This window comes from Oncorhynchus tshawytscha, linkage group LG10, assembly GCF_018296145.1.
Source record: "Oncorhynchus tshawytscha isolate Ot180627B linkage group LG10, Otsh_v2.0, whole genome shotgun sequence".
Classification (NCBI taxonomy): Eukaryota; Metazoa; Chordata; class Actinopteri; order Salmoniformes; family Salmonidae; genus Oncorhynchus; species Oncorhynchus tshawytscha.
The window spans coordinates 66,948,191-66,973,147 of record NC_056438.1 but is presented as its reverse complement, the minus strand read 5'-3'; the positions used below and the strand labels follow the sequence as shown (position 1 = coordinate 66,973,147).

The 24,957-nt window shown below is 41.6% G+C and overlaps 2 protein-coding genes across 4 annotated transcripts; both read right to left on the bottom strand.

Annotated features, from left to right (window-relative positions):
• Positions 1 to 11,236: 11,236 nt before the first annotated feature.
• ftr66 (finTRIM family, member 66) lies at positions 11,237 to 16,247 on the bottom strand. 2 transcript variants are annotated; one of them, XM_024436047.2, is made up of 6 exons: positions 15,532 to 16,247; positions 14,662 to 14,757; positions 14,266 to 14,499; positions 12,894 to 13,053; positions 12,711 to 12,770; positions 11,237 to 12,534 (listed from the first exon to the last, which is right to left on the bottom strand). In XM_024436047.2, the coding sequence occupies exons 1-6, from the start codon at positions 16,123 to 16,125 to the stop codon at positions 12,005 to 12,007; spliced, it is 1,674 nt and encodes a 557-aa protein (XP_024291815.1). In that variant the 5' UTR covers positions 16,126 to 16,247; the 3' UTR covers positions 11,237 to 12,004. The 2 variants fall into 2 exon arrangements, with proteins under 2 accessions (XP_024291815.1, XP_024291816.1); XM_024436048.2 differs by having other exon boundaries at positions 14,419 to 14,499.
• Positions 16,248 to 16,288: 41 nt separating this feature from the next.
• Positions 16,289 to 23,201, bottom strand: myadmb (myeloid associated differentiation marker b). 2 transcript variants are annotated; one of them, XM_024436049.2, is made up of 2 exons: positions 23,087 to 23,201; positions 16,289 to 18,796 (listed from the first exon to the last, which is right to left on the bottom strand). In XM_024436049.2, exon 2 carries the CDS (start codon positions 18,667 to 18,669, stop codon positions 17,785 to 17,787), a length of 885 nt encoding a protein of 294 aa, XP_024291817.1. In that variant the 5' UTR covers positions 18,670 to 18,796; positions 23,087 to 23,201; the 3' UTR covers positions 16,289 to 17,784. The 2 variants fall into 2 exon arrangements, with proteins under 2 accessions (XP_024291817.1, XP_024291818.1); XM_024436050.2 differs by having other exon boundaries at positions 22,866 to 23,123.
• Positions 23,202 to 24,957: the final 1,756 nt, after the last annotated feature.

The window sequence follows — 24,957 nt, the reverse complement described above, 5'->3', positions numbered from 1 at the left end:
TGTTTAAAAAACTTTTTTTACATGTAATACTTGATAATACCTGGAGGAATGTGATCCTCTGTGTGTGAAAGGTGCTCCAGTTCAGTGTTTCTTCCTCAGCTCAGCTGCCTGCTCCAGTCTCTGTGTGAGTCCTTCAGGCTGACTCACTGCAGTCTTTTCCTGGGCTCTGATCAGCTCTCACACCTCACAGCACCTTCTCTCTATGGAGTGTATCAGCTCAGTAAAGATCCTCTCACTGTCCTCCATTGTTGCCTGTGCAGAGTGCTGGTGGGAGACGCAGAGAGTAACCTGCAGTAACCTGGAGACGGTGTACTCGTGCGCAACCATGGCAGCCAAAGGCTCAAACCCAGAGGAAACTGTGGTAACCAGGATAAATGCGCAACCTGTGCGCTGCCTAATAACCACTCCTGTACCCAGCCATGAGAACCATGTGAGGCACACTGGGATCAGTTACATCCAAGCGATAAATCCTCAAAGTTATGTTGGGAAACCCAACTTGCTGCAGCACAGATATCACCAATCATCATGCACCTGAACAACGCCAAAGCAGCCACCACACCCCTAGTGGAGTGAGCATGTACACCAACCCTTGTCCTTTGCTGTCATATTCCATTGAGATAGCCTCCGCAATCCAATGAGAAAGACACTGCTAGAAAATTACCCTACCTTGAGCTGGATTAGCGAAACACACAAAAAGTTGGTCACGAACTGGGATATCCTTGGTCCTATCCATATACAGTGCCTTCGGAAAGTATTCAGACCCCTTGACTTTTCACATTTGTTACATTACAGCCTTATTCTAAAATTGATGAAATTGTTTTTTTCTCTCTCATCAATCTACACACAACACCCCACAATGACAAAGCAAAAACAGGTTTAGACATTTTTGCTAATTTATCAAAATAAAAAAATTAAATATCACATTTACATAAGTATTCAGACCCTTTACTCAGTACTTTGTTTACAGCATTGAGTCTTCTTGGTTATGATGAGGACTGGGATATTCTATTTATTTGTCATAATTTTTTCAGTCTCCACCACCCTTGACAACTATGTGTCTGAATGTGGGGAAGGATCTGTGTTTATTATGTCCACACCTGGACGATACCTCACTCTCGATACCCCTGAACACTGAGGAACCTTGGGTAGAAACAATGTGCTTACGTGGTACAGCCATTCTGATACCCAGACCACACCGGATTCGGGAACTTCGGAAACCAGTAAGTTGCCCCCATTGACCGAGCCACTTGGGAGCACTGTTGCCACAGTAAATTCTTGAGGAGGTGGGCCCCGAGAACATAACTCCTCCCTCGCCCTGCAGCTAGGGTCATGAGATCTGCTCTTTCCCCGTGCTGTGGAAGAACCCGTTTTTACCTCCTCGAAACGGGCCTGTAAGGACTCCATAGCTGAGCCAAACAACCTTGTTGACGAAACTGACTCATCCAAATACATCTGCCTGTTCCTCTCAAGAACTGCAACCAGCTGATCTGCTGATAAACGGCATTGTTTATTCAGAAGCACCGTGCTAGGAATAGCCCCATTGTTAGACTCTGGAACTAAGTAACTCACCAGCTTTCCATCCATCGGCGATGTGCAAACGATCCTCGCCTCCTCCATACCCTCTCCCTCCTGAACTCCCCATAACCTGGTAGCACCAGCCTGGCTGAATGAGGGGAATCTGAGGTTGCCTTTAGGTCATGAGAGAAATCTTTAAACAGGGGTAAGCAATGCTTCACCGCTGCATGGACAGGAAGTAAATACCTTCCCCCAACCTGGGGGAGAAGATGTACATTCCACCCCCAGATGGTTTCCGCCCTACGACCCAGCTCCATCAATGGCGCATTAACAACCAATGGTCACTCTCCCCCACTGAATCCAAAGCTGGGCTTTAGGCTGCCCCGGACTGATGTAATCCTCTTCACACTGGATGGAGCCTCACTTGCCTGGGATGACACCCCTATCAACTCCGACCACCGCTGCTGCTCTCTCCTGACCTCCGACAACCCCATTCTTGAGGTTGCTTAACCCGAAGACCCTTCGCCAGCAGCCCCAATCTTTTCCACAAAGTCAGCCCGACACCCAATGGAAGTTGAGCCCAGCCGGAAACAATGGTCACACAAACTGGTCTGAGCCAAAGCCTCCTGTGCGTGTTTCCACCCCAGACAGCACTCATGAGTATCTTTACATGCCCTAGGGCTCTCAAACTCAACTCTGGACCTCAAAGCCAGTTCAACTGCATTTTTTCATTGTTCCCCTCTAATCAGGGACTGATATAGACATGGGACACCAGGTGTGTTACCAGGTAGAACAGAAAACCAGCAGGCTCTGGGCCTCGTAGGGTAAGAGTTGAGTACCCTTGTCCTAGGGCATAGTCGGAGGTTCAAACTCGGCTGGTTAGCCTTTTTGAACTTACTCTTACCACTGGCCGTCTTACTCAAGCAAGGAAGCGCTGGTTACACAAGCAGAGCAAAAAGTAGTTCAATTTTAGCAAACACAAAAACTGATACCAAGACCCAAAACTCACAACATCTAGGGGGACAAGTACCCTCTCCCCACTAACAGACACCTAAGTACAAATGTTGAAAAGTTAGCAAATTGTATGACACATTCTTCCTTCAGGCGAGCTGAAGAGCAAAGAATTTAAGGAATGGATGCCTAGCCTGCCCTCGAAGCCCCACTTCCTGGGCATAATACTGGGGCTTCGAGGGCGGGCTAGGCATCCATTTGCCTGTTGGGCGTGATTTCAGTTTTCTTCAGGTGAATATGATTGGTCGTTGATTCCCCATAGTATTTTATACCGAGTGACCGACTGAAAGGGAACTAGACATTTCATGTCAGCTTTCCAGGCATTGTTTGAAAATATACATTTCCACATATTTATTGAAAATAATGATTTGATTGTTGTCTTGTGAATTTCCCAAAAACACTGCAGTCATTTGTCTCCCTCTATTGATAGCTTTAGTGTTACAGACAGGCATAAATGTGTATGTTTGATGCATTATTCTCCAGTCTCCAAATTAAGACCATGGATTTGATGACAATATTTCCTTTTGCACACAAAAAGAACACGCCCTTTAAAAAATACAGCACTTCCCTGTCTCCCTGTCATATCCAATGGGCCCTATGGGGTGTGTGAATGCCCCACCTGTCTGTCTGTCTGTCTGTCTGTCTGTCTGTCTGTCTGTCTGTCTGTCTGTCTGTCTGTCTGTCTGTCTGTCTGTCTGTCTGTCTGTCTGTCTGTCTGTCTGTCTGTCTGTCTGTCTGTCTGTCTGTCTGTCTGTCTGTCTGTCTGTATGTCTGTCTGTCTGTCTTCTCTGCTGCAGCTGAGACGGTAGCATGGCTCCTGTGTTCATCCATCACACACAGCATACAGACAAACTGCTGATCAGTACGACAGTAGATCCTGTAGTTGCCTGGTGGCGTCAACCAGTGAATGCTTCTTTAGAGAGGGTGATTGCAAATGGCGCTGAAGGTGAGTCTCACAAAATACAGCCAGACACACCAGACAAGACTTCAGGCCCAGCATAGCAGCAGCATCTTCAGGCCCAGCATAGCTTTGAACAGGAGGAGGAGTTTGGACTCCTAAGACCTTAACTTTCCTAACCATCTCTGCCAAAATGGTATTCCTTTCCAGTTCTGGTCTTTTGGAAAAGGGAGTTCCACGCTGCACTGAGGGCAGCTGTATTCTCCTCAGCTTTGTTCAGCCTGGTCCCAGCAGCCTTCAATATAGACCACCCAGCTAATATCTCTAGGGGTAACGTTACCCCGTAATGTTTGAATGTCCAGTTTTTCGTTATTCTCTCAATGTTAGCAATGACTTTTTGTTGCTTGTTTTGGTATTAAAGTTAGAACATTCCCTTAAAGTCAAACATAACTTATCTAGAACATAGTTACAATGTTCTCAGAATATACAACAATAATGTTCTAGACACGTTCTGTCCAGTTTTCTGAGGATTGGAGAATATTTAATCATTTTCACATCAAACATACACAGAACTTTGGTTGCCAAGTTCTTAGAATGTAAGATCTTAAAGTCCTAGACATGTTTCATGGGTAGGTTGCAAGAGCATTTCTGTGTATCAGTTGTCAGGATGTCGCCTGAATGTCCAAAGAGACCCCCAAAAAAAATAAATAATAATAATTCAATTACACATTACGCCTTGTTACTGTTGCCAAGCCCATAATTGGTGAAACACTGAACCACCCACAGCTCCATTTGTCTGTTGGCAAGATTAGGCATAATTACACAGTGATTTTTACATACAGCGTTCTCAACTTACGTCTTTGACACACTTTGATATAAATGATTATGTTGTGCATGTTCATTTAAACAGTAATAATTATTCAATGTGTCCTCATCTGGGATTTGAAAACAACACCTCTTCGTTCACAATATTCAGATCTCCCTGCTACGCCACCATGTCTGTGTTAGTTATCAGTTAATATGACTGTTCTCTCATCAATCATTTGATTTACTTATTTCAACAATATAATTAAGGGCTGTTGGTGGGACATATTAACCTGTTTTAATAATACTCCTGAATCACTATGATTAATACAAGTTTTTCTTGAGTGTACTTTTATTGGGCCAGTATAGTTGGGCCCTGTCCAGAAGATACCCTACCCCCTACTTCCTAGGTGGCACTTGTGTAGATCTGAAACAACTTGATAGGTGTAAGCAATAGGGTGAATGCACTTTAAATTAAATCTCAGCTCTGTTAAAACACATAGTGATATCCCATATTGGTACAGTGGTTAGGGTGTTTGTCATTGGTGCTGGTGGGCTCAGTTAGAGACCCACTTCGGGACTCATCGTATTATTAGCATTATATGTTAAAGTCATTATTTGGCAACAGTTACAACAAACCTATCTGATCTAATTAAAATGTGTTTCTCATTGAAAGATGGGAATTGATAGAATTCTAGATAACTGAGAATCTCAAAGATAACATTTTTGAAATCCACACCACATACAGTATACCATGTAGAACAAACGTGTCTTTGATACGTAATCACTTCAGCTCTCGTCCTTGCATTTATATCTTTAACATTCCTAATTTGTAACTGAAGCATGGCCCAGGTGGTATTTCTATTTTATTTAACCATTATTTTACCATGTAAGTTGACTGAGAACACATTCTAATTTATAGCAACGACCTGGGGAATAGTTACAGGGGAAAGGAGGAGGGATGAATGAGCCAATTGGATGCTGGTAGTGTTGCTTCTGATAGAAACATACCCAGAACATTGTTTCCATATTCTCAGAATATCATAACTTTGCAGTAGCATGTCTGTACTTTCTCACACTTGCCATTTAAGCAATGATGATGTCAGTTATACCAAAACAATACACAATACATAGGTCCATCTCCAAGTTTTTATGTGAAAAAATAGACAAATTGCAAAGAATTCACTTGGGACCAATGTTGGGGGTAATATATTACTTACAGTTGTATTACTTTTATGAGTAACGGAGTACTATGACAAGTTACTGTATTCAAAAATTGTAATATTATTAAAGTTACTTTTTCAAGTAAACCGTATATTACGTTCAGAAACATCTCTCTACCGGCGTGTTATATATATTTTTTAAGGTCTTGTCTCATGCTAATGGAATTCATGCTGTAGGCTATCTTAAAGCTGGAAATCTAAGAAAGATGTCAACTGTGTTGTGTCCACACTTAACTTTTTCCTTGTGGAAGTGCTCCCATTATTTTTGAGTTAATTGAGGAGAAAGAGATCAACATTTTAGACAAACTGCAAAGGCAGCATTGATCTCTCCATCTAGAAACACCACATCAAACCTGAAAAGCATCTGTTTCTCAGAGGCACAAAGCTGGTAGCCAAAGTTCCAGAAACGTATGAAAGAGGAGAAATCTTTCGACATTATGGTAATAAACAAAGATGCATAAATCATATTTCCAAGTGTTCTTGGAAAAAACTACATTTCCATATAAACAATAGAAATGACTGATAAATGCTATTCCAAACTGCAATGATGACATTAACATATATTAATAAGAATTTGAGAGCACCAATGACAAACACCCTAACTAATCTCCCAATAAAGGATATCTCTAAAGAATAGCGAGGTAAAGTTAGTTTTATATTCACACATTCGTACATTCAACAGACATTCAACAGACATTCGCCATTTCTTAATCTTTAAATACAATTTGAGATTTTATGTATTTCTATCAAATCAAAACTGGAATTTCTACTCAAAGCAAAGGTTGTAAAAGTATACTAGTATACTAGACATTTATAGAACAAATCATACCTAGTTTGATGATTGTCATAATCAGAGAAAACCTTGTTGATTTATATAGCTTTAAATTGCATTTTATAGAAGTTATGTATTTCTATCAAGTCAAAACTGGAATTTTTCCTCAAAACAAAGGTTGTAAAAGTATGCTAGACATTTATAGAATAAATCATACCTAGTTTGATGTTCCTGTGACAAACAGTGAGTTAGTTATTGATTTTTACCACATTAAATGGCATTTTATAGATTATGTATTTCTATCAAGTCACAACTGGAATTTCTACTCAAAACAAAGGTTGTAAAAGTATGCTAGACATTTATAGAATAAGTCATATTTCGTTTGATGTTTCTGTGACAAACGGTGAATTAATTAATGATTTAAACCGCTCTAATTGGCATTTTATAGATTTTTTGTATTTCTATCAAGTCACAACTGGAATTTCTACTCAAAACAAAGGTTGTAAAGTATGCTAGACATTAATAAAATAAATCATCATTAGTTTGATGATTCTGTGACAAACGGTGAATTAAGTTATTTATTTTTACATTTTGAAATGGCTTTTGGCGAATGTCTGTTGAATGTCCAATTGTGTGGATATATAACCAACTTTACGTCGGTCTAAGGAATGTGCTTAGAGATATCCCTTATTTTTTAGGACGTTTTTCATTAGTGCTCTCACATTCTTAACAATATATGTTCATGTCATTATTGCCATTTTGAATAGCATTTATCAGACATTTTGATTGTAATATGGAAATTTCGTTACAACACTTAAAAAAATATTATTTATGCATCTTTGTTTATTGCCCCTTGACTTCTTCCACATTTTGTTGTGTTACAGCCTGAATTTGAAATTGATTCAATTTAGATCAAATTCATAAGAAATGAAAAGCAGAAATATCTTCAGTCAATAAGTAGTCAACCCCTTTGTTATGACAAGCCTAAATAAATTCAGGAGTAAAAATGTGCTTAACGAATCACATAAGTTGCATGGACTCACTATGTGTGCAATAACAGTGTTTAAAATGATTTTTTAATGACAACCTCATCTCTGTATCTGTACGGTCCCTCAGTCGGGCAGTGAATTTCAAACACAGATTTAACCACATAGACCAGGGAGGTTTTCCAATGCCTCGCAAAGAAGGGCACCTATTGTTAGATGGGTAAAAAAAAAATAAGCAGACATTGAATATCCATTTGAGCATGGTGAAGTTATTAATTATACTTTGGATGGTGTATCAATACACCTAGTCACTACAAAGATACAGGCGTTGTTCCTAACTTGAGCAAGGAAACCGCTCAAGGATTTCACCATGAGGCCAATGGTTACTTTAAAAAAGTACAGTCACATAGTTTAATGTCTGTGATAAGAGAAAACTGAGGATGAAGCAACAACATTGTAGTTACACCACAACTGACAAATTGAAAAGAAGGAAGCCTGAACAGAATACAAAATATCTCAAAACATGCAACCTGTTTGCATCAAGGCACTTAAGCAACACTACAAGTGTTATGTTTGGGGTTAATCCAATACAACACATTACTGAGTACCACTCTACCACTCGACATGTATTTTCAAGCATTGTGGTGACTGCATCATGATATGGGTAAGCTTGTAAAAGTTTTTCAGGATAAAAAAGAAATGAAAGGGAGCTAAGCACAGGCAAAATCCTAGAGGAAAACCTGGTTTAGTCTGCTTTCCACCAGACACTGGGAGATGAATTCACCTTTCAGCAGAACAATAACGTAAAACACAAGGCAAAATCTACACTGACGTTGCTTACCAAGAAGAAAATGTTTTTGAGTTACAGTTTTGACTTAAATCTACTTGAAAATCTATGGCATGAGCTGAAAATGGTTGTCTAGCAATGATCAACAACCAATTTGACAGAGCTTGAAGAATTTTGAAAAGAATAATGGGCAACTATTGCCCAATCCAGGTGTGGAAAGCTCTTAGATTCCCAGCTAAACTCAGCAAAAAAAGAAACGGCCCTTTTTCAGGACAATGTCTTTCAATGATAATTCGTAAAAATCCAAATAACTTCACAGATCTTCATTGTAAAGGGTTTAAACACCGTTTCCTATGCTTGTTCAATGAACCATAAGCAATTAATGAACATTCACCTGTGGAATGGTCGTTAAGACACTAACAGCTTACAGACAGGAGACAATTAAAGTCAAAGTTATGAAAACTTAGGACACTAAAGAGACATTTACTACAGGGAGACAGGATGGACAGCTGATCATCCTCACAGTGGCAGAGCACGTATAACAACACCTGCACAGGATTGGTACATCCGAACATCACACTTGCGGGACAGGTACAGCATGGCAACAACGACTGTCCGAGTTAAACCAGGAATGCACAATCCCTCCATCAGTGCTCAGACTGTCCGCAGTAGGCTGAGAGAGGCTGGACTGAGGGCTTGTAGGCCTGTTGTAAGGCAGGTCCTCACCAAACATCACCGGCAACCATGTCGCCTATGGGCACAAACCCACCGTCACTGGACCAGAGAGGACTGGCAAAAGTGCTCTTCTCTGACGAGTCACGGTTTTCTCTCATCAGGGGTGATGGTCGGATTTGCGTTTATCGTTGAAGGAATGATCGTTACACCGAGGCCTATACACTGGAGCGGGATCAATTTGGAGGTGGAGGGTCCGTCATGGTCTGGGGCGGTGTGTCATAGTATCAACGGACTGAGCTTGTTGTCATTGCAGGCAATCTCAACGCTGTGCGTTACAGGAAAGACATCCTCCTCCCTCATGTGTCTCATCCTGACATGACCCTCCAGCATGACAATGCCACCAGCCATACTGCTCGTTCTGTCCGTAATTTCCTGCAAGACAGGAATGTCAGTGTTCTGCCATGGCCAGCGAAGAGCCCGGATCTCAATCCCATTGAGCACATCTGGGACCTGTTGGATCGGAGGGTGAGGGCTAGAGCCATGCCCCCAGAAATGTCTGGGAACTTGCAGATGCCTTGGTGGAAGGGTGGGGTAACATCTCACAGCAAGAACTGGCATATCTGGTGCAGTCCATGAGGAGGAGATGCACTGCAATGCTTAATGCAGCTGGTGGCCACACCAGATATTGACTGTTATTTTTGATTTTGACCCCCCCACTTTGTTCAGGGACACATTATTCAATTTAGGTTAGTCACATGTCTGTGGAACTTGTTCAGTTTATGTCTCAGTTGTTGAATCTTATGTTCATACAAATATTTACACATGTTAAGTTTGCTGAAAATAAACGCAGTTGACAGTGAGAGGAGTTTCTTTTTTTGCAGAGTTTATAAGTATTGACTCAGGGGTGTGAATTCTTACATACATTAGATATTTCTGTATTTCATGTTCAATACATTTGCAAACTTTGTCATTAGGGGGTTTTGTGTGAAGATGGGTGAGAAAAAAAGTATATTTAATCATTTTGAATTCAGGCTGTAACAACAAAATGAATGAAAACGTTCTCAAGGCACTGTAGGCCCTGTCCAGAAGAAACCCTAACCCCTCCTCACTAGGCAGTACTTGGGTAGATCTGAAACAACTTGATAGGTGTAAGCAATAGGATGAATGCACTTTCAATTAAATCTCAGCTCTGTTAAAAGTACACTCAAGAAAATATTTTATTGATCATAGTGATTGAGTTAATATGGTTAATATGCCCCACAAACATTAGATAACAGATGTACAGATGTCCTACAGATGTAGGATGTTAATTTGAGCCAGTTTGCTACAGCAGGAAAATAATCCTGCAGCTACAGGTAGTGAGAATTATTATGTGGATTATAATTCATGGATATTTTTTGTAGGGGTTGACACATTTTACATTAGGGCCAATCAAGTCTGATATTTTTTAATTAAAATTACAAACTTCAGAAGCCTTTTTAAACCTTGAGTACATAACAAGTTTGCATTTCCTACTGTGGAGGAAAATTCTCATCAACCAAAGAGTGATCAAATAAAGATCCATCTGTATACAGAAAGCACTTTAATTGCTGAAATAAGTCAATGAAATCAATGATGAGCGAATAGTCAGATTAACTGATACATGACATGGACATGGTGGTGTAGAGATCAGAGTACTGTGAACTAAGAGGATGTGAGTTCAAATCCCAGGTGAGTACATGTTTAATAATAATTCATGTATGAATGAACATGCACAATGTAATCATGTATGCCAAATATGTAAGTTAAAAGCACTGTGTGTGAATATCCTGACCAACAGAAAAAAAGTTATCAATGGTTCACTAATCAGGGCCTTGATTGGCTCAGCAACAGTGATGTGTATAGCTGTTTTGGGCAGACACATACATGTTCATGAAATGTGTCTAGAACATTAATATCTTACGTTCTAAGAACATGGCAACCATGTTCTGTGGATGTTGATGGAATACTCTCTTAACCCTCAGAAAACTGGGCATGAATGTTCATGAAACGTTCCCATTAAACATGTCTATAACAATATCTTAAGTTCTGAGAACATGGTAACCACGTTCTGGGTGAGTTCTATTTGACATTAAGGGAATGATCTCTTGGAAAAAATACCTTGCACATCCTATGAAAACGTTAGTTAAGGACCTAATGAGACTCTTAAGGGAACGTTCTCCATTCTCCAGTGTTTGTTGTTAGCTGGGCATGCAGTAACTGTGTCCACAGGGGATAGCCACTTGATTTCCTAGCACATCTAGACACACTGGACAGAGAAGTTGATCTTGGTAGATGAGTTCCTCTGCCTGCGACATTTTAGAGAGGGAGAGGGAGAGAACTGATTGATTTCTTTTGATAGTGAAAATTAAGGAATTATGTTGTACTTCCTGGTTCAACCAGCAGTTACAGGTCTGGTTACTGTGTAACAAAGAAAAAGGAACTTCCAGCCCTGTTCGTGGGTGTGTGTGTGAGAGACAGTATGACATTTGTTCATGTCTATTTCTGTCATGGCTGTTGAAGGAACTGGACCAAGGTGCAGCGTCGTGAGCGTACATTTTCTCTTTATTAACTCAAAATGACACCGACTAAACAATACACAAACAAACCGTGAAGCTTCATGCTATGTGCCATCAAACAAAGTTAACTTCCCACCAAGACAGGTGGGGAAAAAAGACACCTAAGTATGGTTCCCAATCAGAGACATCGATAGACAGCTGTCCATGATTGAGAACCATACCAGGCCAAAACATAGAGATAAAAAAATCATAGAAACACAACACATAGAAATGCCCACCCCAACTCAAGCCCTGACCAAACCAAAATAGAGACATAAAAAGGATCTCCAAGGTCAGGGCGTGACAATTTCGCAACAGACTGGACTTTTGCGCACTGCTGTGCTGTTGCCACGGAGGTTACTTGTGATACTTTTGATAAAAACATACCACAATAAATGTGTTTTAAAAACACAAATGTCAGTGCTATTGATATTGCCCTTAATATGACAATTTCGAATCAACATAATGGGGATGTGATGACAGTCAGATTAGAGAATGGGGGAACAGGATAGACTTTTCTTTTAATTTCACAAGAAGGTATTTGCAGAATTTGCATTGAAATTATTGTACTTTGTTTTGCCAGCAAAATACAAATTATAAAAACTCTACAGTAACTAAACTACTAAACTATACTTTAACTATTCAGTAATAAACAAATACAAACTGGGGTGAGCAGCATTTGAGACTATCAATTATTAACTTCACCATTAAACAAATGTTCACACATGCTACTGCCTTTCTCTCAGCTGTTTCGCTTTCACTCCATCTGGCACAATTTAACGAAGACTCCGAAACACATAAACTCAAAGCCAAGATAGAGGGGCTGAGTGAATGTGGTTTGGACTCTATGGAGCAGGGTCATTGTGTCAGAGACGCTGTAGAAACACAGACTTCCTGCCCTGTGATCCAGGTACACTCCTATCCTAGAGGAGGTTGAAGTGGGTATTCTAGTGGCCACGTTATTGTGCCAGATGGTACAACCTTTTCTGGAACAGAACAAACTCCAGGACTTGTCATTGCGTCCAAAGTGGGAGTCGTTGCCCTCTCCTCTCCTGGTCATCTCTTTGTATGCCACGGCCATGTTAATGCCACTCCCGCTCCACTCGGCTTCCCAGTAGCAGCGCCCTGACAGGGCCTCAGTACACAGCACCTGGCTCCAGTGATCAAACCTCTCTGGGTGCTCCAGGCAGGAGTGGTCCCTGGCCCTCACTGTCACCACCTTGTTCTCCTCAGACACACTCAGGTCCCTGTGGGCTGTCCGGGGGTCCAGTGTGAGCTGACAGGAATCTACGAGGAAAGAAGATGAAGGGTATGAAAGGAGGAGTCAGTGTACTACACTATAAGAAAGGAACGGTAACAAGAAGATGAATGGAATCCGTAGAGCACCGCCACGATGCAGATTTAGCCCTGAGCTAAGAGCAGATGCAGCGCTCTGGCTATTAATGGAGTTGAAACCGACTTACAGTATAAGAACTCTGGTCTGATCCGGGGCTCTGGACACTGCAGGAGTTTCACTGTGCCCGCTACAGAGGAATACGAATTAGACAGTGAAGAGTAGTAATGTTCCATAGAGAAAAAAAAATCTGTACTTTTAAAACAGCTTTAATGCAATATAGAGTGAATTACAGTAAAGTGTCCAGTCTCACCTGCCCTGGATATTTTGGGCCATTCCCCTTTCAACAGGTCCTCCAATCTCTTCTGGAGTGCTGATACCGAGGCTCGAACTTGACCGAAATCCACCAGAGGAACCACTGTGATTCTGGGTGTGTCTGTGAGTTCAGTCGATTTAGAGATTGACTGGCAGTTCTAGAACCCAGGAGAGTGGAAGACAAAGTGTGGGACGGATTACAAGATACAAATACAGTGGGGCAAAAAAAAGTATTTAATCAGCCACCAATTGTGCAAGTTCTCCCACTTAAAAAGATGAGAGGCCTGTAATTTTCATCATAGGTACACTTCAACTATGACAGACAAAATGAGAAAAAAAAATCTGGGGGCCCAGATCTGACAGAATCTGTGCAGAAGATCTAGGTGCTGCTGCAGGCCCTCCATGGTTGGGGACAGAAGCACCAGATCATTAGCAAACAGTAGACATTTGAATTCAGATTTTAGTAGGGTGAGGCCAGTTGCTGCAGACTTTTCTAGTGCCTTTGCCAATTCGTTGATATATATATATATATGTTGAAGAGGGAGGAAGCTGCATCTGTCTCACCCCCCGGGCCTGTGGAAAGAAATGTGTATGTTTTTTGCCAATTTTAACCGCACACTTGTTTGTGTACATGGATTTTACAATGTTGTATGTTGTTTCCCCGACACCACTTTCCATCAATTTGTTTAGCAGACCCTCATGCCATATTGAGTCAAAAGCTTTTTTGAAATCAACAAAGCATGAGAAGACTTTGCCTTTGTTTTGGTTTGTTTGTTTGTCAATTAGGGTGTGCAGGGTGAATATGTGGTCTGTCGTATGGTAATTTGCTATAAAGCCAATTTGACATTTGCTCAGTACATTGTTTTCCCGGAGTAAATGTACGAGTCTGCTGTTAATGATAATACAGAGGAATTTCCCAAGGTTGATGTTGACGCATATCCCACAGTATATATTGCGGTCAAATGTATCTCCACTTTTGTGGTTTGGATTTTGTGGTCTGTATATTTTGTAATTTCATTGAGGATACCATCAACACCACAAGCCTTTTAAAGTTGGAGGTTTTGTATTTTGTCCTGTAGTTCATTCAATTTAATTGGAGAATCCAGTGGGTTCTGGTGGTCTTCAATAGTTGATTCTAAGATTTGTATTTGATCATGTACAGTGGGGCAAAAAAGTATTTAGTCAGCCACCAATTGTGCAAGTTCTCCCACTTAAAAAGATGAGAGAGGCCTGTAATTTTCATCATAGGTACACTTCAACTGTGACAGACAAAATGAGAAAAGAAAATCCAGAAAATCACATAGTAGGATTTTTTATGAAAAACACTGAACACCTTAATTATACCGAAGCCAGAGCAGCAGTGATGCTACCTGTAGAAAATAGATATGATCCTCTGTGTGTGAAAGCTGCTCCAGCTCACAGTCTTTCTTCCTCAGCTCAGCCACCTCCTGCTCCAGTCTCAGTATGAGCCCTTCAGTCTGACTCACTGCAGTCTTCTCCTGGGCTCTGATCAGCTCTCTCACCTCACAGCACCTTCTCTCTATGGAGCAGATCAGCTCAGTAAAGATCTTCTGGCTGTCCTCCACTGCTGTCTGTGCAGAGTGCTAGTGGGAGACAGAGTGTGGTCAAGATATAACATTTAGCCAAGTATGAACAAACTCCCAAAACCTCCCCCATCCACTAAAATATTAGCTTATTAATACTTGAAATTCGCTTCGGACTTGGCCATGGCTGCCATTGCTCTACGGATCGCCACAGTGCATCACCTTCAGTGATTGCAGAGCCTGTCTCAGATCCAGCAGTTCCTTTTCTTTGGCTTGCATTCTCAGTTTGGATTTCTTCCTCGTCTTCCCCAGCTGCCTCTACAGGGACAAGGACACACCCACAAGCCTATCTTAGTAAATATTTGGGGCTCATGATCTTATGGTCGTTCGCTTTGTCAAATTGAATATTTAGCTGATGAAAGCTGTGAGGTTGTTTAGTCTCCATAACACTCAACATACATTATTTTTTTCCTTTTTACATTCTACATTCCTCAAATGAAAAAAAGCCTACTCAAAATGGACACATTGAGTCATAAAATAACCTACACATTCTATAACCTGTAACAGCTAGGCTATGGATGAAGGGAAAATGTAGCCTTCCCTTAAGAGAATCATGTTACACATCGGCACATCATCTCAGTCAGATAGTCAAAAGAGATGAAGAGGTTTTGCATGTGGAAACAGTGTATGGTGCCACATTCAAAGCAACTGACTGAACCGATGACAGGCACCTGACACACCTTATTCAGGATAGGATAACTTCCTCAGACCCCTGGTTACATATAGGCAGGTGTCAGATACAGAGTTAACATTTGAATTTGGGAAAGGAAGTTCTATTGATAGAAATGTACCTCTAACCTTTAGATTTTATGGCCTCAACTCTGATCATTATCAGGGAAATGTTCACATTGTTCAAATGATATCCATCACTCCCAGTATAGAAGGCACCAAACATACAACTTCCTTATAGTTACCAGTCATAGGAATGGGCATAAGTATTCTTAATGCACATAACATACTTTCAGAAATGTACATATTCTGTCATGGTTAAACAACTGAGTTTGAAGGACAATATTGTTTTTCAGTCCTTACCCGTTTCTTGGTGCTTTCTGTTGCAGCTGAGACGGTAGCATGGCTCTTGTGTTCATCCATCACACACAGCAAACAGACACACTGCTGATCAGTACGACAGTAGATCTCCAGTAGTCTATCGTGATGAGAGCAGATCCGCCCCTGCAGTGGCATGGTGGCTTCAACCAGGGTGTGCTTCTTAAGGGCAGGAGATTCGTTGTGAGTGTGGAGGTGAGCTGCACAGTAAGAGGCCAGACACACCAAGCAGGATCTGGTGGCTTTGATCTGACCACCGAGGCAGATATCACACGCCACATCTCCAGCTTCAGCATACAGGCAGCGTTGACCAGAGGATACAGCTTGGAGTCCTCCTGTATTCAGTTTCTCCACCATCTCAGCCAAAATGATGTTTCTCTTCAGAATTGGTCTTGGAGTGAAGGTCTGTCTGCACTGAGGACAGCTGAAGATGTAAGAGGAGTCATCTTCTCCCCAGCAGGCCCTGATACAGCCCATACAGTAGCGGTGTCCACAGGGAAGAGCTACTGGCTCCTTCAGTATCTCCAGACAAATTGAGCAGCACAATTGCTCTCTATCCAGAGGACCTGTTTGTGCCATTCTCTACCACAGAGACAGGGGGAGATTGTATAAGCTTCTCTGGAGCCACCTGTGGCATCCCTTTTATAAACCTACATACTGTATACAAAGCAGCAACCCACAACCACACCTCCCACAGCGGTTTGGTGTGTGTGTGTGCGCACATTTGAGAGAGAGAGAGAGAGAGATTGAGAACACCTAAGTGTTAGTTTATTTTGTTCAATTAACAAGGACAAAGACAGATATACATAGGCTATAATTCAGGGATCATCAACTACATTCAGCCAGACTGTAGACTGCAAATTGACTGCAAAAAGCCCAAACAGATAACATTTGACTCAAACATAATAATTTGAAACTTAGCTGTGTATACAATCACATTACTCACTCTGTTATGTGTGGAAATAATTTTGAAACAGATTCCCAAAATAAATAAAAAACAGTTGAAGTTGATTTGCTGGTGTTTTTGGTCCTTTATGTCAAATCATTTAAATTTGGTGGTGTGTGGGGGGGGGGTTCAAAAAACTTGGGGGCTAAATAAAATGACCCGTGGGCCCCCAGTTGACAAACCCTGCTATAATTTATCACATTGCTTTTACTGAACACTGGATTGTATGTTCCCATAACACTGATGTGGTACGCACAGTCTCAACAAGCACAGCGGGGAAAAAAACGTCATGTTTAGTAACAGCAGGAAGTAGTGAGGACGATGCAGCAAATGGATGTCTCCCTCTCTGACAAAGTGGACATTCTCATCCACAAGAGCAGACTGTTACAGAAGTACAAAGAAATGGGCCAGATTAAGAATAATACATTTTCCTAAACAACGTTTTGTTTTTATTCTAAGATGTTGTTTTTTGGAGACGTCATAGCCTACAGAGAACAGGTTATAACAAACACATAAGTGTCAAACAGTAATTGTTCATTACACAGTGAGTTTTAATTCAGTTACCGTATGCATATATTATTTCAACACACAATATACTCCTGACATGTAGCTTGGCAGAATATGAAAATATAAACATTTTAAAAAAGGGTAAAGGAACGTAAAATTAGCAAAAAACCTACACTAACAAAGTATATCTTTACATTAATTCAAACAATTTGTTCTACTTCATGTCTTGAAAACATTTGGAGCAGTGTACCAATCTTCTAGGAATTACTTCGGGGTTTGATTGAATTACTTCTATCCCTTCGTAACTCATCTTAAACAAACTAGGAAGGTGTGAGTTGTTCTGTAAAATCTACCTACAGTTTTCCATAATGTAAAAAGTCATGCTTATTAAAAGACCATTGAAAGTTGTAAGACTTTACATGATCTATAGTAATGTCAACATACTCAGCAGATCCATCCTGTCTTTGGAATACTACATTTGTGTGTCAGATAATCAGAGCTCAAACTTAGAAAATATCTGTTCCATCTGATCATAGTTATTGGGTCCATAAAATCGTTGTGTAAGGACTTTTCCTTTTGCATGAAATAAGAAATAATTTAGTCTTTCTCTATGTGTGGAGTTGACTAATGGCTTAACATTGATATATAAATGACACAAAATACAGTAAGCAGTTTCTTTGTTTCTCCCTCTTTCTTCACCTCTTCATTTCTACTCCTCAAACTCTCTTTCCATCCTACTAAAAAATAAACTACCTCTTCTCGTTCTTCCCCTCTATGCCTTTTGCTCACACAGTAATAAACACCAGTCGGGCAGAGTAGATCAGGTCTGCCAGGTAGAGCACAAAGTTGACTGCAGTGAGCACAGCCACAGCCATCTTCTTGTCCCATGAACACAGCCCTTGACTGTTACCACAGAAAGTGGGCCTGGAGGAAGTGCCCCCGTGCTCCTTGTCAAATGTAAAAATGGGCCAGACGATGGTAGCAGAGAGGTACATGATGACAGCCAGTAGGGCGTAGGCAGACAGGAAGCGGGCGAAGGGGAAAGGCAGGCAGCCAGTGCACTCGCAGATACACAGCACAATGATGGCCGCCGACAGGATGAAACAGATGCAGTAGACGGCCAGGCACCACCTCAGTGCAGCATGAGAGTTGTAGGACACCGGGTCGCTGATGAAGACAAAGATGACGCAGGCCACGAAGGTTTCACACACTTTCAGCAGACCTGGGGCGGTGGCCATGTAACCTGCTACCTCACCTGGCCGGGCTTTGCTGATGCTCACCTCACTCATGTAAGCGATGGTGGCCAGGCAAGAGAAGACGGTGGCCACGATGCGGTAGTTATGAGTCTCGTTGCGGGAGGTCTGGCCCTTGAGGAAATAGAGGGGGAAGATGATGGAGGCAGAGAGGCAGAGCAGGGAGGCATAGCAGGCAAAGGTGATGGGGAAGTTTTTCCAGGAGACGGGGGCACGGGTCTGCAGGCCAAACAGCTCTACCAGCAACACCAGCAGAGTCCCAGCGAAGCTGAAGGCCCAGCAGAACACACACCAGTCCCCTGTACCGTGCTTGAGCTCAGCCCCATGGATGGTCACAGCAAAAGCCACACAGGAGAAGACCAGAGCACACAAACGCACCCAGAACAGGGGGTTGGAGTGCACCACCACTATCGGCATGATGAGATATGGATGATGCTTGACAACTAGGACGGGTTAGACTGAAGGGCTGAATTGGCCAGAGATGTAGGTGTTTCTGTGAAATACCCTAGGCCTACAGTTCTTGGTGCATCTGTGGCAGAAGGATCTATAAGGAGACACAGAATAGAGAACAGCTGTCAGTAACAAAGAACAAATTGACAGCATGCATTCATATTTTTAAAAAAATCTCAAAGCAAGTATTGATTCCATTATGATTTTCAATGTACATTCTTGATGAGATATCATATTTGGACTCATGAGGGCAACAGTAGCAATGTGTCATTATCTCCATCACAACATGAAAGTTAAAAATAAAATAAAAATCCTATTTTGATACCTTGTACAAGGAGAATCAAAAGTATGGGTTCTCTTCAGTTTTATACTCTGTGAGAGTGCTTTACCAGCTGAGGGATTCCTGTTCTGTGAGTCAGTGAGTCCGTGTCACTGGACATTCCTTCACCCCCCCCCCCCTTTCAGACAGATGTGGTGCTGAGACCTCTACCCGACCTCTCAGCCAATCTGTCATCAGCCTCTGCGGAAGGGCCTCATCCACTAACAGTCCCAACATCCAGAGACACTCAGGGCTGCTCCCTCCCACTATCCCCCACAAGTAATAGTGAGTCCATGTTCCCAGTTTACATATGGTTGAAGGACTCATAAACAGAGACACATGTTTACATTAATAAAATAAGTTGTTCAAACAGCAGGGGACAGACAGTGGGGGGAGGGATATGGAGAGAGAAAGAGAGGAAACAGACAGATGAATTAAGATTTGAAAAATGGACAAACTCAAAGTGAGAGTGACCAAAACAGTCAGGCAGAAAAGGCTAGCTGAAGTACGAGGAGAAAAAAAAAGGAAAAATGGGGAAAGCCCTGTGCCTTAACCTCAGAAGGACACATTTTAAACATGATGAGGAATAGCAGAGCAGTGAGTCACCTCCCTCCCTCTCTGCCCCTCCCTTGTTCTCCGTTTCTCTTCCCCGTAAGATTTTCCAACTCGTTGATTTATCCCAGATGTGCAGACTGCTGCCGAACTGCAAACTGGGTCAAAGGTGCCAAGTCCCTTCTACCTCTCTCACACACACAAGAAAAACCATATGGAAGGCAGTAATGGAAAATCCATCCCCTCCCTGCCATTACTTGAATGTTAGGAAAATTGGTAAAAGACCCTACATGGAAGCCACCTTATAAGGGGTGGCATGGAAAAGACTAGGTTATCATCCAAACAGAGGGACTTCCCTTTAGAGATACGCTCACAGTCCCACACAGCCTGGGCAGGAGAGAAAACAGGATATTAGTCAAATTATCTCACACACACACACACACACACACACACACACACACACACACACACACACACACAGGGTGAGGAGACTCAGTGTTTGTTTGCAGCCAGGGTCACGAGCGTTGTTATGACAACATGGTTAACTCGATTTCACCCATAATTCTGTTAAAGAGCTATGGGCTCCCAGGCTGGAGATATTCACATGTTTCATCATGCTCCATAGTTCAGCTGCAATAATAAGGGGAAATATTTGCTTCCACGTGTTCTGATCAATAGTAGACTGTATTCACACAATACACTAATGTATGTATATGTACAGTTGAAGTCAGAAGTTTACATAAACTGAGTTTAAATGTATTTGGCTAAGGTGTTTCACAATCCCTGACACTCAATCCTAGTAAAAATTCCCTGTTTTAGGTCAGTTAGGATCACCACTATTTTAAGAATGTGAAATGTCAGAATTAATAGTAGAGAGAATTAATTATTTCAGCTTTTATTTCTTTCATCACATTCTCAGTGGGTCAGAAGTTTACATACAAAATTAGTATTTGGTAGCATTGCCTTTAAATTGTTTAACTTGGGTCAAATGTTGTTTCGGGTAGCCTTCCACAAGCTTCCCACAATAAGTTGAGTGAATTTTGGCCCATTCCTCCTAACAGAGATGGTGTAACTGAGTCAGGTTTGTAGGCCTCCTTGCTCGCACACTCTTTTCTGCCCACACATTTTCTATAGGATTGAGGTCAGGGCTTTGTGATGGCCAATCCAATACCTTGACTTTGTTGTCCTTAAGCCATTTGCCACAACTTTGGAAGTAAGCTTGGGGTCATTGTCCATTTGGAAGACCCCGGGCGGCAGGGTAGCCTAGTGGTTAGAGCGTTGGACTAGTAACCGAAAGGTTGCAAGTTTGAATCCCCGAGCTGACAAGGTACATCTCAACATCAACTGTTCAGAGGAGACTGCGTGAATCAGGCCTTCATGGTCAAATTGCTGCAAAGAAACCACTACTAAATGACACCAATAATAAGAAGAGACTTGCTTGGGCCAAGAAATATGAGCAATGGACATTAGACTGGTGGAAATCTGTCCTTTGGTCTGATGAGTTTAAATTTGAGATTTTTGGTGTAGTTCCCACCATGAAGCATGGAGGAAGAGGTGTGATGGTACTTTCATGGTGACACCGTCAGTGATTTATTTAGAATTCAAGGCACACTTAAACAGCATGGCTACCACAGCATTCTGTGGTGATATGCCATCTCATCTGCTTTGTGCTTAGTGGGACTAACATTTGTTTTTCCAACAGGACAATGACCCAACACACCTCCAGGCTGTGTCAGGGCTATTTGACCAATAAGGAGAGTGATGGAGTGCGGCATCATATTACCTGGCCTCCACAATCACCCGACCTTAACCCAATTGGGATGGTTTGGGATCAGTTGGACCCCAGAGTGAAAGAAAAGCTGCCAACAAGTGCTCAGCACAGGTGTATAAAATCGAGCTCACAGCCATGCAATCTTCATAGACAAACATTGGCAGTAGAATGGCCTTACTGAAGAGCTCAGTGACTTTCAACGTGGCACTATCATAGGATGCCACCTTTCCAACAAATCAGTTAGTCAAATTTCTGCTCTGCTAGACCTGCCCCAGTCAACTAAGTGCTGTTATTGTGAAGTGGAAACTTCAAGGAGCAACAACGGCTCAGCCGCGAAGTGATAGGCCACACAAGCTCACAGAACTGGACTGCTGTAGCGCGTAGTGCATAAAAATGGTCTGTTCTCGATTGCAACACTCACTAGTTCCAAACTTCCTCCGGAGGCAACGTCACCACAAGAACTTCAAGAGCATCATGAAATGGGTTTCCATGGCCAAGCAGCCTCACACAAGCTTAACATCATCATGCGCAATGACAAGTGTCGGCTGGAGTGGTGTAAAGCTCGCCACCATTGGACTCTGGAGCAGTGGAAATGTGTTCTCTGGAGTGATTAATCACACATGGTCTGGACGAATCTGGGTTTGGCGGATGCAAGGAGAACGCTATGTGCCCCAATGCATAGTGCCAACTGTAAAGTTTGGTGGATGAATAATGCTCTGGGGCTGTTTTTCCATGGTCCGAGCTAGGCCCCTTAGTTCTAGTGAAGGGAAATCTTAACGCTACAGCATACAATGACATTCTAGATGATTCTGTGCTTCCAAATTTATGGTAACAGTTTGGTGAATGCCCTTTCCTGTTTCAGCATGAAAATGCCCCCCCGTGCACAAAGCGAGGTCCATACAGAAATGTTTGTCGAGATCGGTCTGGAAGAACTTGACTGGCCTGCACAGAGCCCTGACCTCAACTCCATCGAACACCTTTGGGATGTATTGGAACGCCTAGTGCGAGCCAGGCCTAATCGCCCAACATCAGTGCTCGACCTCACTAATGCTCATGGCTGAATGGAAGCAAGTCCCCACAGCAATGTTCCAACATCTAGTGGAAAACCTTCCCAGAAGAGTGGAGGCTCTTATAGCAGCTAAGGGGGACCAACTCCATATTAATGTCCGTAATTTTGGAATGAGATGTCCGACGAGCATGTGTCTACATACTTTTGGTCATATAGTGTATATCAGAGTCCTCATTCAAAAGAGTCAGCTAAAATCGGTTTACAACTTCCCCGTTATTCTGGCAGCTGTTGCCTACCGTTATCCTCCCGTTATTCTGGTTGGGCATTGACAACCACAGTCCGAGGTGATGCGTGAAGTGCAAATTGTGCCGCGCACTGGAGTTTCTCAGTGTTACAAAAAGTCATTCATAGAAAACAAAAACATTTCCATGGCAAACAAGTTTTACAACACCGCAGCAGTTATTTTCTTGACTATCCTGTGTCCTAAATACTGCTAATAATAAGCTACTTACTTGATCCCGTGCAAAAGTGATGTTTTATTTCCAGCGCTCACGGTGAAAATAATTATTTTCAATAGACTGTTAAAACTATAGAAAAGCATGCAGGTAGGCCAAGTTTCAACTGTTTGTAGAACATGCTGTAGAAAACATGTATAAAAACTACGCTAACTCTCGGATAGACCAGTATTCTATTACACAATCTCAAATATAACTCTGAAACAAAAAGGTATTACCTTATCGTTAGTTTTGGGACTGCAAAATGTTTCGTTCTCTCTCAGGATCTCTAATCGAATACGAATTTACACTGGTAGCCTTCCTAGTCCTGAATTTAACACAGTCATAGTGAGAAAAAACCCTCCCCCCCAGATTCCCGCCCATTGCAACCAAATTAGGTATGAAATGTCTCAAGCGTTATTTCCACATCTTTCTACTGCGAGTCATCGGATACCACCCTCCTCCATTTAGATGAATAATCTTTATATTAACAACCTGATATAAATTAATGAAATAATGTCAATGAAATAATTACAGTTTAATTAATTTAATTGATTGTCATTTGGTTATTATTGTTTAATTTGGCGTGATGGTTCCAATTTAAAGCAGCAACGTCCTGCTATGGGATAAGATAGAGTGGTGAGGGCTACAGAATGATGTCATCATTGGCTAGGCTACCAAGATAATACATTATTTTGCATGTACTACTATTCTTTTTTTTTGCTCACATTATTTGTATTATGTTGCTAAGAAACAGAGGCAGTTCCCCTGGAAACCACTATTTATTTACTTATAATGTGATTTAAGTGACTCAGAAACATCCGTTTCCGGACCTGGGTCAAAGATTGAAGGCATATGAAGTTGCACAAAGCTGCACCAAAAGTGTTGCGCTTCAGCGCGACAAGCAGTCACACACACACACACACACACACACACACACACACACACACACACACACACGATTCAGAGGTTTTGGAAACATACTTTTACTTCACTACATTCATAAATAAAATAATGTACTTTTTACTCAATACATTTTCCCTGACACCCAAAAGTACTCGTTACATTTTGACAGGAAAATGGTCCAATTCACACACTTATCAAGAGAACATCCCTGGTCATTCCTACTGCCTCTGATCTGGTAGACTCACTAAACACAAATGCTAGATTTGTACATTTGGTCTGAGTGTTGGAGTGTGCCCCTTTGCTATCCATCAATAAAAAATATTTTAAAAAATAGGAATTTAAAATGATTCATACTTTTACTTTTACTTTTGATTCTTAAGTATATTTTATAAATTCCATTTACTTTTGATACTTAAGTATATTTTAAACCAAATACTTTTAGATTTTTACTCAAGTAGTATTTTACTGGTTGACTTACACTTTTAGTTGAGTCATTTTCCATTAAGGCATCTTTACTTTTACTCAAGTATGACAATTGAGCACTTTTTCCACCACTTTTCAGTTGTGCAACTGACTAGGTATCCTTTCCCTCATTCTCCCTCTCTCTCTCACACACACACACACACACAAACAGGCACCACTGTGTGTGTGCGTGTAACTACGGACATGTAGCCTAACATTCTGAATATTCAAAGGGAAAGTGTTTAGCCTACCCTCCATTTATGTCCTTGATCCCACAAGAACACCTGGTAGTAGCATTTTTTTTTTTAAAGTTTTGATTTAACCTTCATTTAACTAGGCAAGACAGTTAAGAACAAATTCTTATTTACAATGACGGCGTACCAAAAGGCAAAAGGCCTCCTGCGGAGACGGGAGCTGGGATTTAAAAAAATATAAATAAATATAGGACAAAACACACACCACGACTAGAGACAACGCAACACTACATTAAGAGACACCTAAGACAACAACATAGCAAGGCAGCAAGACATGACAACACAGCATGGTAGCAACACAACATGACAACAACATGGTAGCAACACAACATGGTAGCAGCACAAAACATGTTACAAACATTATTGGGTACAGACAACAGCACAAAGGGCAAGAAGGTAGAGACAACAATACATCACGCATAGCAGCCACAACTGTCAGTAAAAGTATCCATGATTGAGTCTTTGAATGAAGAGATTGAGATAAAACT

Excerpts from the sequence above, each read along its gene's own strand:
- ftr66 (XM_024436047.2), bottom strand. The coding sequence starts at position 16,125 with ATGGCACAAACAGGTCCTCTGGATAGAGAGCAATTGTGCTGCTCAATT. Across the intron at positions 14,500-14,661 it reads AGGCTCTGCAATCACTGAAG|CACTCTGCACAGACAGCAGT; the intron begins GTGATGCACTGT and ends GTCTCCCACTAG. Across the intron at positions 12,771-12,893 it reads GCCCAAAATATCCAGGGCAG|CGGGCACAGTGAAACTCCTG; the intron begins GTGAGACTGGAC and ends ATTCCTCTGTAG.
- myadmb (XM_024436049.2), bottom strand. The coding sequence starts at position 18,669 with ATGCCGATAGTGGTGGTGCACTCCAACCCCCTGTTCTGGGTGCGTTTG.